The sequence below is a fragment of the Galeopterus variegatus genome, unplaced genomic scaffold (genome assembly GCF_000696425.1).
Source record: "Galeopterus variegatus unplaced genomic scaffold, G_variegatus-3.0.2 Scaffold1498, whole genome shotgun sequence".
Taxonomy (NCBI): Eukaryota; Metazoa; Chordata; class Mammalia; order Dermoptera; family Cynocephalidae; genus Galeopterus; species Galeopterus variegatus.
Window position 1 is genome coordinate 97,398 of NW_007727609.1, and position 13,981 is coordinate 111,378.

At 51.1% G+C, this 13,981-nt stretch overlaps 1 protein-coding gene across 1 annotated transcript; it reads right to left on the minus strand.

Moving 5' to 3' along the window:
* Positions 1-607: 607 nt before the first annotated feature.
* LOC103594170 (vesicle transport protein GOT1A) lies at positions 608-13,949 on the minus strand. Its single transcript, XM_008577356.1, has 5 exons — positions 13,863-13,949; positions 4,313-4,404; positions 3,267-3,445; positions 1,298-1,361; positions 608-646 (listed from the first exon to the last, which is right to left on the minus strand). Exons 1-5 carry the CDS (start codon positions 13,885-13,887, stop codon positions 608-610), a joined length of 399 nt encoding a protein of 132 aa, XP_008575578.1. The 5' UTR covers positions 13,888-13,949.
* Positions 13,950-13,981: the final 32 nt, after the last annotated feature.

The window sequence follows — 13,981 nt, forward strand, 5'->3', positions numbered from 1 at the left end:
CAAGCCCTACCTGGTGGGCGCGCTGTGCAGAACTATCATCTAGTGGTTGAGAAACACGTCCTGACAGCACGGAGAATTAGCACCCATCACCTGTCCAATACTTACTGCTAACAGAGGCTTGCAAACGCATCATCCCACTCACTAGGACTATTAAACATGAGGATAAAAATTACAGCCTATGAAAGCAGGACAGACCCTTACAGGCCATAATTTCGCTATGTGGAATGACATGTGTTGGCCTGTCCTGAGGCAGAGGATGGGTCGAAGGGGCTGGAGACATTGACATCGCATCTTAGACACACTCACAACTTGGGGATTTAATCTTCCCTTTTCCCCCATAAATACAGGGTGGGGATGTGATGCCAGCCCCAGTCTGATCTCCACGGGGCCCTGGATCTCTGCTCCAAACCGTCCTGGCAGCCTCTTGAGTGGACTTGGGGATTTGAGGTCAGTCACTCAGCTCCATGCTTCCTTCTGGACTTGCTGAGGTCCGGATATGACGGGGAGTGAGTCAGGACTCGGGGGTGGGGCGCCTGCGGAGGTGGCCCCCGCTTCCCTTCCACCCTCTCCACCCGTGATCCAAGTTCAAGGACCTCGTCTCTGTTGTTCAGACCATGGAGCCGGTACCTTGAAGCTTCTGGAACAGCTGTGGGAGCCAAGAGTCATTACTCCAGACAAAGAGTGGGGAGCAGACTCAATAGCCAGGTTATTACAGAGCTGGCTGTGAAAGCCGGGAGCTATGCCACGCACAGAAGGGAGAAGGGGCTGCGGGGGACGTGCCCAGCTGGCGGGGGCGTCAGGCGCTGGCTGGAAGGCCTCCCCGGGCTCCTCGGAGAGTTCATATTCTGTCAGGTACTTCAGAGAAAGGGACGGGCAGGGGCTGGGGACCACTGCCCATGCCTGCCCAGGAAGAGGACAAACCTGCCACCTGCTTTTCCTGCTGTCACTGGCTGTCACACCTCTTCTCCATGCCTGGGGCCCAGACCCAGCCACTCCCCAGAAATCTCAGGAGCTTCCCAGATGAGTCACCTAGCGTCTCTGAGTCACCCTTTCTTTGGCTCTGATAAGGGGATATTAATAGCTACCTTGTTCTGTACCCACACCTTTGGCACACTGCTTGGGGATCCCCTTACCTCATCTGCTTGTGTCAAACGGAGAAGGGGCAGAGAGGGGAAGAGGAGCCGAAGGCTGGCGTACCTGAGGTGGGGTCTGAGGGGAGATGGGGAGGGCCCGCCGCACCTGGGGCGGCAGTTTCACCAAGTCCCCAAGGCGCCGGGCGCATGCGTGATGTACTCACCGTGCTCAGGAAGGGGGTGTTGCAGGCGTTGCCCAGGAAGCCAAAGACCACAGGGAAAAAGCCCCTAGGAGCAGACGGGAGGAGGGGAGTCAGTGGTGGCCCAGGAGGGGGGGACGGAGGGTAGTGAGGCTGAGGACCCCCAAAGGAGAGCGGGCCCCTGGCACTGGGGCAGGCTCCGTCTGCAGCCCTGGCTTTTGAGAGGCAGCCAAGTGAAGCGGTTAAGAATGAAGGCTCTGGGGTCAGACTCCTTGGGCCCAAATCTTGGCTCTTCCACTTCCTGGCACTCTACACACTTGGGGCAAATCTCTTAACTTCTCTGAATCTCGGTTTCCAGCTGTAAAAGTGGGGTTAACAAGAGTATCTTCACTGCAGGACCTCATACAAAGAACTGCTCCGGAAATATTTACTTCTACTGTTGTTTCTCTCATTATGTACTACTCTGCTGGAGACTTCTCCTCCCTAGCGGGGTGTGTGCCACCTGCTCCAGGTTTCCTGGGCCCTGGGCACAGGCAGCTGTTGGAGGCCGTGCTCATGTCTACCCTCCCCAGCCTTGGCATCCCACGCACAGAGCCACCCTTGGCCCTTGGCCTGCTCGGGGACATACGTGTGATCCTTCGCAGGCTTGGCGGCCCCCAGGTGGGCGCGGGAGGGGAACCCCGCGTGGGGCGGACGGCTGAGAAGCTCAGTGTGTTGAATTCTGGCTGAGCCGCTCTCTCCTTGGCCTCCCTCTCCTGGGGCTCAGCTGCATTTCTGAGGTCCTGCACAGCTCTGATGGTTTTTGCACCTACTATGCTGCGGCAAGGTGTCCCTGTCAAGGCTTTCTTTTGGGTTGAACTACCAAACCCGCAGTGGCCCCACCGCACCTCTGAGCCCTCAGTAAACATCACGAGAAGTTACTTGTCTTCCTCCTTGATTGCAAGTTCCTCGGGAATTCTCTCCTCATTTAGTGCCGTAGCCCCACACCTAGCCCTGTCTTTGGCAAACAGGGGGTACTTATTATGTATGTGACAATTTAAAGAAATAGCTATTTGAATAATGACATATTTGAATATTGAATAAGTGGAGGGAGATGTGTGTAAGAAAATTTTGGTTTCTTGAAGCCACACTACTTGATGTCTATTAGGCCTAGAACATTCAGACCCCTCAGGGTGTTTTCAAGGTGGCACGGAGCAAATTGGGCTCCTATGAGAAGCCCATGACCTCCCCATGGCCTTCCTGACCTCTGCTCCTTCCCATGATTGCATAAGGCACGATTCTTCCAGTCCCCATTGTCCCGTCCCACCCCTATTCCCCCCACAGTCCCATCCCACTTTCCCTAATAGCCTTTCTTTCTTCTCCTTAAGCTCTCTCCAGTCTTCTCTCAGGCCCTACTCATTCCTCAAGGCCTGTCTCAGGTCCTGCTTCCTCTAGGACACCTCCCTGTCCTCCCCTCTGAGCTTCTGCAGTCCTGTTAGTACCATTGCTGTGCCAGGCCCAGGGCTGACATAGGACAGGCCAAGGGATACGGAGCCAAGAGCCAGAGACACGGGGTCAAGTTCAGATCTTTCACGTTAGTGTGAGACCTTGGGCAGGGAACAGCCCCTGGGTGTTGGTTTCCTCATCTGTTAAGTAGAGAACAACACTACAGTGGGTTGTGGGGACAAAATAAGATGGCAATTGTGAGCGTACTTGGCAAACATTAGTTCACCGCCCTTCCTCTCTGGCTGGATCATTGAGACTTGAGGGCGGGGCCTGTGTCTCTTTCCTGGTGATAGGCACAGTGCTGGGAACACAGTAAGTGCTCGATCAATGTCTGCTGATAAATGGGCCTTTCCAAAGCATCAGCCTGAGGCCCCTGCCTGTTTCCAACCCTTCCATGGCTCTCATCTCCTGCAGGATGAAGTCCCAGCTTCTGCACACCCTGCTGGGGTGATCTCAGCTACTGGACATCTTGGTGGGTCTGTCCAGGGTTATAGGGATTTGCACTCACTTGAAGAGGCTCAAAAATCCATAGGTTTCCAGGCACATGCCCAGGAGGGGCCAGCGCAGGAGCACGATGGCCACACCCCCCAGGAAGAAGCTGGTCCCCTTGAGCTTGTGCCGCTGGAAGAAGAAGGAAAACGTTTTCCTCAGGCCGATGATGAGGGAAAGGCCAGTCAGGAGCAGCAGCTGTGGGGAGGGAGAGCGTGTGAGAGCAAACACGGCAGCCCGCGGGAGGCAGGGCCAGGCCTGCAGGCCGGGGCGGGAGAGGCACGACAAGGACAGGTCTGAGGGTCCCTCGTTCCTACCCGAGTCACTGGATCCCAAGCACTTCTTCATACCTGACTGCCTTTCTCATCACACCTCCCAGGGAAGGTGGATAGAGAGCGAGATTCTCTTCATTTCACAAAGGGGAGGACGGAGGCCTAAACAGGTGACGCAGCCATGCCGAGCCACAACCCCATCGGGGGCTCTACAGCCCACAGGGTGATCCTCCAGGCCCCCCACACATGGCCCTGTCACTGCTTCAGCCTGGCTCCTGGCGGTCCTGTAAGAGAGCCCAGGCTCCCGCCAGATCTAGCCCTCTGTCTCTCTGCCAGGGTGTCCACGCTTTCCTCTCCTCCTCCACACCTTTTCCCTCCCCGAAAATGCATTTCCCCCCCCTCCACACCCACTTCCTTTCCAAATTCCTTCTCAACCTTCTCCAGTTGGGTGTGCTCTCTTTCCTCTAAGCCCCCTGGTTCATATGAAATGTGTCTGTCTTGTGACTTGACCACTGCCCCACCCGTGTATATAATGTTATATCCTGTCCTGAGATGGTGGGGTTCGATGGCAGGGACAGTGTCTGACTCACCTGGGAATACAGAGTGTGGCGTGAGAATTCAGGGCCTCAGATTCTCTTTGCCAGAGGCTCTAATCTCTACCCCCTGCAGCCCTCGTCTGCCCAGGCTCGATGACCCCTGACCCCCAGGTGGACATGATCTGAATGAACTTGGGGCTGACCTTCCTGGCAATAGACGGTTGGGCAGGGGAGGTACACAGAGCTGGGGGACTCACGTTTCCAAAGGCCAGGAGCACTGAGTCAAAGTACAGGAGTATCCCAAAGAGGATGAAGAAGATGCCAAAACCGGTGATGCCCACACCAATCTCTGCAATGGGCAAGGAGGTCACGGTGAGATACGGTTTGGGGAACAGGCTGGGACCCTGAGACTCTCCCCCATGGCCACAGGATGGGTGCCCTCTGGAGGATGGCCCCATTTCTGTCCAGGAACCTCAGCTTCCGTGCTCTCAGGGAGGGTGGACAGGAAGGGAAAGGAAGGACGGGCAGGAACCTCTGACTGGCACCTGGCATCTGTGCTGGCCACTTCTATACAGGACGCATGCTGTCTAACACAGCCCTGGGAAGAAGCTAGTCCCACTCTCTATGTTCTGCATCCTCCTGCCTTCAGATGCCACGTTATCCAGATCACGAGCAGGTTGGGTCCCTGGCTGGACACAACCAACTGCCTCGTGCAGTGAGAACCGTTGGGGCCCTATCCACGTGGGGTAGAAGGGTACCCTGAAAACTCATGACCTCCACCCCAAAAGACTCAGAACCGCCCAGCTGTCTTGCTCTGTTTCTCAAGAGGCTTGCTCTTCTAAACAACTCTTTACACTGTCTCCTCTCTCCTCAAAACTGCCCTGTCCCCTGCTCTCAGGTGATGACCTTTCACATTTAATTGGGAAAATAGAAGCCACCGGTCAGGAATGTGCTCATCTTCCCACTGGGGAAGCACAGCCCGGCCTGCACCTGCTCGCCTGTTCTCCCTCCCTCCTGCAGCAGCTGCCGGGGGGCCCGCCTCCCACCGCTCGGCCTCCTCTGATTTCAGCCCCAGTGGTGCTGGGCATTTCTGCACGAGGTTGGACCCAGCGTGTCTCAGGGCAGGCTTTGAAGCTGTAGGAGTTCGCTCAGAGCCAGCCAGCAGGGCACAGAAGTGCAGGACAGTATGACCCTCTTATTGGGTCAAAGGCTACATTTTTGACATTTTGATACATAGTTCAGATCACTCCCCTTAAGAGCTGTACAAGAACAGGATGCGGAGTTCCTTTTTTTGTTACCCCTCTCCATCACACAGAATTGTTAATTTTACTTATCTTTGCCACTATGATAATCAACGAATGAAAATTCATTGTGTTGCTTCATTTTTTTAAATTAAATTTCTAATTTTTAAATTGTGGTAAAATGCACATAACATAAAATTTACCATCCTAACCATTTTTTTTTTCCTTTTTGTCTTTTTTACTGACCGGTAACGGGATCGCAACCCTCGGTGTCGCGCCCGTACCAGGGACCGGCAATGGGATCGCAACCCTCGGTGTTGCGCCCGCACCGCGCTCAGCCAGTGAGCGGGAACCGGTCTCCACATGGGATCCGAACCCTCGGCGGGAGTGCCGCCGCGCTCCCAAGCGGTGCACTCTCCAGTGCGCCACTGGGCCAGCCCCTAACCATTTTTAAATGCACATTTTGGTGGTATTAAGTACACTCATATTTTTGTGTTATCATTACCACTCTCCATCTCCAGAACTTTATCATCTTGCAAAACTGAAACTCTCTACCCATTAAACAGTATCTCTCCCCTCTCGCCAGCCCCTGGCAACCACCATTCAGCTTTCTGTCTCTATGAATGTGACTCCTCTAGGAACCTTTAATAAGTGGAACCACACAATATTTGTCTTTTTTGTGACTGGCTTATTTCATTTATCATCACATTCTCAAGGTTCCTCCATGTTGTAGCATGTGTCAGAATCTTCTTCCTTTTTAAGGCTGAATATGTATGTATATAGCACTTTGTGTTGATCCATTCATCTGCTGATGACATCTGAATTGCTTCTACCTTTTGGCTATTGTGTATAATGCTGCTGTGAATATGGGTGTAAAAAATCTCTCTTCAAAACCCTGCTTTCCGGGCCGGCCCGGTGGCACACTGCTACAGTGCGCCGCTTGGGAAGTGCGGCGGCGCTCCCGCTGAGGGTTCGGATCCCACATACAGACCGGTTCCCGCTCACTGGCTGAGCAAGGTGCGGGTGCAACACCGAGGGTTGCGATCCCATTGCCGGTCTCGGTCCGGTACGGGCGCGACACTGAGGGTTGCGATCCGTTGCGGGACACGAAAAAAGACAAAAAGGAAAAAAAAAAAAACAAACCCTGCTTTCAGTTATTTTGGGGTATATACCCAGACATAGAATTGCTGGATCATATGGTAATTCTATTTTTAATTTTTGAGGAACTCCCATATGTTTTCCATAGTGGCTGCACCATTTTACATTCCCATCTGCAGTGCTCAAGGGTTCTAATTTATCCACTTCCCTGCTGATGCTTTGTTTTCTGTTTTTTCGATGGCACCATGCTAATGGGTATGAGGTGGTATCACATTATGATTTTGATTTGCACTTCCGTAATTATTAGTGACATTGAGCATCTTTCCATGTGCTTGTTGGCCATGTGTGTATCTTCTTTGGAGAACTGTCTATTCATATTCTTGCCCATTTTTTATTTTATTTTTTATTTTTATTTTATTTATTTATTTATTTTCCTTTTTGTCTTCTTTACTGACCGGCAACGCGATTGCAACCCTCGGTGTTGCGCCTGCACCGCGCTCAGCCAGTGAGCGGGAACCGGTCTCCACATGGGATCCGAACCCTTGGCGGGAGCGCCGCCACACTCCCAAGCAGCGCACTCTCCAGTGCACCACCGGGCCGGCCCCTTGCCCATTTTTTAATCAGGTTGTTCTTTTTGTTATTGTTGAGTTGTAGGAATTCTTTATATATTCTGGACGCTGATTCCTTATCAGATATTTGATTTACAAATACCTTCTCCCATTCTGTGGGTTGCCTTTGCACTCTGTTGATTGCATCCTTTGATGCACAGAAGTTTTTAATTTTGATGTAGTCCAGTTGATCTATTTTTTTCTTTTGTTACCTGTGTTTTTGGGGTCATATCCAAGAAATGATTGCCAAATCCAGTGTCATGAAGCTCTCCCCTATGTTTCCTTCCAAGAATTTTATAGTTCTAGCTCTTCTGTTCAGATCTTTGATCCATTTTGAGTTAATCTTGGTGTAAGGTAGGGTCCAACTTTATTCTTTTGCATGTGGATATCCAGTTTTCCCAGCATCATTTCTTGTAAAGACTGTTCTTTCCCCATTAAATGGTCTTGACATCCTCGCTGAAATTTTTACTAGACTTGTTAACAACACCTAAAATTGATCCTCACAACCTCTATGAATTTTGTTTTACTGCCATGCTTTTATAGATAGTTATTAAAAGTGAGGAGGGAAATTATTCTGGTTGTTTAGAGGCAGAACTGTACAAAGAAAAAATTATTGAGACTAGATTTACTGGCTAAGTTATCTCTACAACTTAAAGAAAATGAAATAACACACTCGTCTTCTGGGTAGTTAATCCTTCAGAATCTGTTATCATGCAGATTTTCAAAGGATTAGGATGAATTCCAGTATAGAAATAAGGTCAAAGGGCTTCTTTAAAAGAATCATTAAAAATACAAAGCTGAAATCTATCGTTCAAATTCTAGACTGAAATCTCATTCAACTCATCGTCCAGTAAAATGCCAGGCTTCTTGGGTCTCACTTTTGGCAGAAGCTGGATTTTGTTAGGACCCAATGCAACATCATTCCTCTCAACACATCACCCAGCCGCCCAGAATCTGTTTTCTGCTACTGACCGACTCCTCCTGTTTCTGACAAACCTTCATGATCTATTTGGGTTTGTTGTTTATTTCTACCTCCCAGTAATGGCTGCCTGAATTAAATCCTAGAACTCAGGACAGCTGGGCAGAATACAGCCCCTTGGGTCATTATGAAAGTTGTGCTGTGTCTTTCCATATTGCATGACATTTCTATCCTCAGAGACAGTAAGTTGAGGATCTAGACGTACATCTACTTTCACGGTCATGATAGTTTTGTGTAGGCCAGGATATTGTGGAGGAAGACCACAATCACATTTCTTTAATCTGAATGATAAAGGTGTTAAGTTTTTATGCTTGTTATAAAAATATCCATTATTAGCTTATACCTACCATAAAAATATCTGTCACTGACTCTAGTTCTGACTATACACCCTTTCCCTGTGTCTCTCTTCGTAGATGTTTTCATGTGGAAATACAACGTGAACATTTTATAGGGTTTCCATGTTGCTTTGTTAAAATATCTGTACGTCCGTCCTGCACACACTTAGTCATTTTGAGAACAGCCTTAGTCATTTTGGAGAAACAGCATAAGATTCTCAAATTTACATTTCATGTCTTCTCTCCTACATTATACTTTCTTCTTCTGCAACAACGATTTACTAGCTGCATAGTTATTACTCTTCCAACTTGTTCCACACTCTTCTTTAAGGGCTGGTGTAATTCCAGAACTTTCCTGTGATGGGAACAGCCTTCTTTACGGGCCACACTGAGTGCTTTCAGCATTCAGTGGGACACAGAACCTCACAGAAAAGGCTCAGAAACTGTGTTTCTCCCACACATGCTTCGGGCCTTCCTCCTCCTCTCGCTTCCGGAGTAGCTTAGCGATTTCAGTCAAGTTTCCCAGCCGGGGGTTGCTCTTGAAGTCCTTCTCGGGCAGCAACCATGGTAAAGCGGGCAGAGGAAGAGGGGGTGGCAGAAGGCCCTGTCCCCACGATCCAGACAGATGAGGCAGCGCGCCCCCTGCTGGAGATGGCTGGGGCTGTCACACGCTACACCCAGCAGGAAACAGCCTGGAGGCTGAGGTTTTGGGGCGGTCTGGCTCTCCAGGGCGTCACCTAGTGAGAAGAGAAGACCTCCCCGGACCTCAGAGACCAGCTGTAGGTCCCCCTGGCAAGGCACACTCCTGGATGCGCTGATGCCGTGTTTAATGCCCCTGCCCTGCAGCTCCAGAGCCGCTGCCAAGAGGACCGTACAGCCTGATGCAGACCAGCCAGGTTGCCCCAACTCCCCACCTTATAGTTCTCATTAAGGGAAGCCAGGTTCAGTGTCCTTCCTGTTCCAGAAAGCAGCCATAGCTCCGAGGAAAGCAATATATCATGGAGCATGCGGGTGAGTCCCTCCGGGCCGAGGCTGTGCAAGGAGTCTCAGAACGTTGTCCTTTTTGTTTTCTTTTTCTTTTTTTATTTTTTTTTAAAAACAATCACAAATGTACAGAAAAGTTGCAAATATGTACAAAGAATCTTTTTCCTGAGCTATTTGAGAGTCGTTGCCACCTGATATGTCATCACCCCTGAATACTTTGGTGTGGTTTTCCTTTAGTCTCCTAGATAGCCAAGGTACAACCATCAAAGTTGGGAAATGATCACCGATACATTACTATCATCCAACCCTCAGACCCCATTCAAGTCTACCAGTTGTCCCAGTAATATCATTTCTAGCAAAAGAATCTAGTTCATCATCACATGTGGCATTTAATTGTCATGTCTCTTTAGTCTCTTACATCTGGAACAGTTTCTTAGTCTTTCCTTGACATGACCTTGGCACTTCTGTAGATTCAGGCCAGTTATTTTATAGCTGTCCCTCCATTTGGGTTCATCTGACGTTTCCTCACGACCAGATTCAGGTTATGCACTTTAGGCAGAAATATCAGCAAGATGGTGCTGTGTTGTCATTGCGTCCTAGAAGGTGATGCACAGCTTCAATTTGGCCCATTACGGATGATGTTTCTCCACGCTTCAGGCAGTGTCTGCCAGGCCCTCTGCTGTAAAGTCACTCTCCATCCCCCACCCCGCAGGAGTGCCCTCTTCACCTTGCCTTGGCTATGACGCCTTGGCCAGCCACCTCGCCCAGCCGGGGCTCTGACAACCAGCTCTGGGCACGCCCCTTTCTGTTCAGCCTAATAGCTTTAGACCTGAATTGTTCAGAAAGAGGAGGGAGGGAAGTGAGAAGAGGACAAGGCTTTAATCACTTTTCAAAATTAACAATAGTGGGCCGGCCCGGTGGCGCACTGGAGAATGCGCCGCTTGGGAGTGCGGTGGCGCTCCCGCCGAGGGTTCGGATCCCATGTGGTGACCGGTTCCCGCTCACTGGCTGAGCGCGGCGCAGGCGCAGCACCGAGGGTTGCAATACCATTGCCGGTCCCGGTCCGGTACGGGCGCGACACTGAGGGTTGCGATCCGTTGCCGGACACGAAAAAAGACAAAAAGGAAAAAAAAAATTAACAATAGTGATTAGCAGTGTATGGAACACACTGTGCCGGGCACAGTCTAAGCACTTCAAGTACATTAACTCATTTAATTTTCATAACTGCCTAGGAAGCTCTTAGCCCCATTTCACAAACAAAATGGAAACACTGAGCGGTTGAGTTGCCCAGGGGTACACAGCCAGCAACTGGCAGAACCAGGGCCAGAACAGTCATCTGCCTCTAAAAAGTGCATTTCATCAACCCAGTCCCATCCACTTGTGCAGAAACCAGGGGTACACAGCCAGCAACTGGCAGAACCAGGGCCCGAACACAGTCATCTGCCTCTAAAAAGTGCATTTCATCAACCCAGTCCCATCCACTTGTGCAGAAACTGCTCTTGCTTTAGCTATTCATGACCTCCATGTTACAGATCCGGTGGACAGAGGTCAGTCCTCGTCTGTCGGCAGGTGGCCAGTCCTTGCTGAAACAGCCTTTCTCGTGACACCACACTTCTGGTTTTCTTCCTGCTGCTCTAACCACTCTTTCCCAGTCTCCACTGCCAGCTCCTACTGCTCCCTCTTCCTCTTGGGACTTGAGCTGCTCAGGGCTTGGGCCTCAGCTCACTTCTTTATTCTGTTTTCACACATACTCCCATGTCTTTAAATGTCTTTTGTGTGCTGACAATGTCGATATTTATCTTTCTAGCCCAGGTCTCTCTTTCAGTTTCCAAACTCCTCTCCAGCTGCTTACTTAGCATGTCTGCTTGGTTTTTTCTCAGGCATCTTGAACTCAACGGGTCCAACACTGAGCTGTCCACCTTCCTTCCTTCACCTGCACATCCCTTGATTTCCCCCAGTGAGTAAGAACGTCCCCACCGTCCACGCAGCCCCCGGAGGCAGAAGCCCCCGAGAGAGCTGTCCTTGAGTCTCCCTCGCTGCTCATGCCACCCTCCCCTGTTCAGTCTGCAGCTAAGTTTTATTGCTTCTTCTTCTAAAACGTATCTTGAAAGCTGTCCATTTCTCTCCACTCTTAATTTTCAGCCACCGGGATCTCTGTCATGGACTTCTGCCACAGCCCTGCCTTGTCTCCTGCCTCGTTCTTGCCTCTCTCCTCGTCCTTCACACAGCACTCACGGATCTCAAAAAACATACAATCCAGTCTTATTAGTGTACTGCTTAGAGTCCCTCGTGGCCTCCGACCGAGTTTAGAATGAAAGAGTCCTCTCATCTCCACCATGGCTCCCGCAGGCCTGCTTGTCCAGTCTCCTGCCTCCCTACCTCTGGCCTGCCGTACTCCAACCACATGCTCTCATTGCGTCCACCTGAGCCTTCCTGCCCGCAGGACCTTTGCACATGAGGTTTCCTTGCCTGGAACTGACTAACACATACTCATCCTTCCGGCTCAATGCAAATGTCAGTTTCTCAGGGACGCCTGGTCCACTCTCTGTTCCCTGACCTAAAGCTGGTTCCCTCACTTCTCTCTCTCATAGCACTTAGCACATTCTCCATAGGACTTATCACATGTGGTAAGAGCATATTTACTTGAAGGCTAATGGGTTTAATAAAATGTCAGCGTGCCACTGAGCTCAGGCCTCAGCCCTCTTCTGTCTTTATTTTTATTCCCTAGGTCAGTGGTTCTCAACTGTGGCAAGGGGAGGTTGCGGGGAGGCAATTTTGTTCCTCGGGGGACATTTGGCAATGTTTGGAAACATATGGGATTGTCACAACTCAGTGGGGTGTGTGCTACTGGCATCTAGTGCAGAGAGGCCATGGATGCTGTTAAAATCCTAGAGTGCACAGGACAGCCCTCCACAGCAAAGAATTAACCTGCCCCAAAATGTCAGTAGTGGGAAGCCCAAGAAACTGTGCCCGAGGTGATCTCATGCACTCTCATGGTTTTAAATACCATTTACATGCTGGCAACTCCCAAATTTCTCTTTCCGGCCTAGGCCTCTATCTTGAACTCAGGACTCATACCCAACCGCCTACTTGACGTCCCACCTAGATGTCTAATGGCACGAACAAACTCAACACGTCTACAGCGCAGCTCCTGCTTTCCCTCCTGCTCAACCTTTCATTGCCCAGGATAGAAACATTGGAGGCATTCTCGACCCTCCTTTCTTGCACACCCCACATCCAATCCATCAGCAAACCCTTTCAGCAACCTCCTCGAGGCGGATGCAGCGCGGCCCACCTCCCACCACTTCGCTGCTCACGCCCAGGCTCCTCCACCCTCGCTCCCCTCAGGCCTGGTCTCCCTGCCCCTCGACAGCCTATTCCCAACCCGGCATCCAGAGTGATCTTCTAAAAATAGATCATGTCACATCTCTGCACAAAATCCCCCAGTGGGGTTACCATCTTATGTAGATACAACCAAAGTCCTTACCATGGCCTATAAGTCTCTACAGGGTCTGACCCCTCAGTGACCTCCCTGACCTAAGCTCCTACTACCCTCCCTGTTACTCGCTTTGCTCCAGCCACAGCCACACCAGCCCCCTTGTTCTTCAAACGCACCCAGCATGCTGATGCCTCAGGGTCTTTGCACCGGCTGTCCCCTCTTCCTGGAACATTCCCCCTCCAGAGAGCTGTATGGCTCTATGCCCTCATTTCCTATAGGAGAGCTGTATGGCTCTATGCCCTCATTTCCTATAGGTCTCTGTGTAAAGGGCACCTTCCCAGTGAAGTTTTCTCTGACCACTCTGTATGAAATAGTAATCCCTTTACTTTGAACTCCCTAGCCTCCTTAGCCTGCTTTATTTCTGTACAGAGGACTTATCACTCCTGACGTACCATATATTTTCTTCTTGACCTGTTACTTGTCTCCCCTCTCTAGAAGGTAAGCATCTGTTTCAAACTCTACATCCAACGCAGTGCTTGGCACACAGCAGAGACAAAACTGTTCAGTGAGTGAGTGAATGGTATCAGCAGTTTGCAGATGAGAAATGGGCTCAGAGCCTTTCAGTAACTCAACCAACGAAGCCCACAGAGCCACTGTCCTCCCTGCCCTCCCAGACCTGTGCTCTACCTCCCTACCCTTTTCCCCAAAGGAAGGGGAAAAACACGTAGGAGTGGAGTTTGGTTTTTAGTAAGAAGGGACCCAAGGCCACAGGAGACTTTGAGGGTTTGTGGGGTCTGAAAGGGCAGAGGCCTCCCGAGTTCACTTTTGTGGCATCCCACTTCTAAGAACCCTGTACGGGAAAGGGGCGGGCTTGACTGACAATTTGCCAGGCCCCCCAGGCACCAGCCTCTGGCTACCTATGGGCGCTGAGCACCCCCTCGCCCCCTGCCTGGGCCCTGCTACTTCGCATGCCAGCACAGCAGCTCCCAGCCACTGGCTCCAGAGGTCACGTGCGTAGGTTCCCCAGAAAGAAAAGGTCTGGCTGGAAGGGGCACGTCTCTGCCCCACCCTAGCCCGGATCCTCCAGCCCCGCTCCCTCCACAGCCCGGGTCACTGCACTCACTCTGCCATTCGGTGATGGAGATCATGCCGCAGTCGGCCTGGGGGGCCTTCCTGGTCGAAGCCGGCAAGTGGCGAGCAGCTGAGAGGACCAAGCCTACGTGCCCCCCCCCCCCCCCCCCC

Coding starts and splice junctions, on each gene's coding strand:
- LOC103594170 (XM_008577356.1), bottom strand. CDS start 13,887: ATGATCTCCATCACCGAATGGCAGA. Junction 1,362..3,266: donor GGATTTTTGAGCCTCTTCAA/GTGAGTGCAAAT, acceptor GTCTGCTCCTAG/GGGCTTTTTCCCTGTGGTCT. Junction 647..1,297: donor ACACCCCCTTCCTGAGCACG/GTGAGTACATCA, acceptor TGGCTCCCACAG/CTGTTCCAGAAGCTTCAAGG.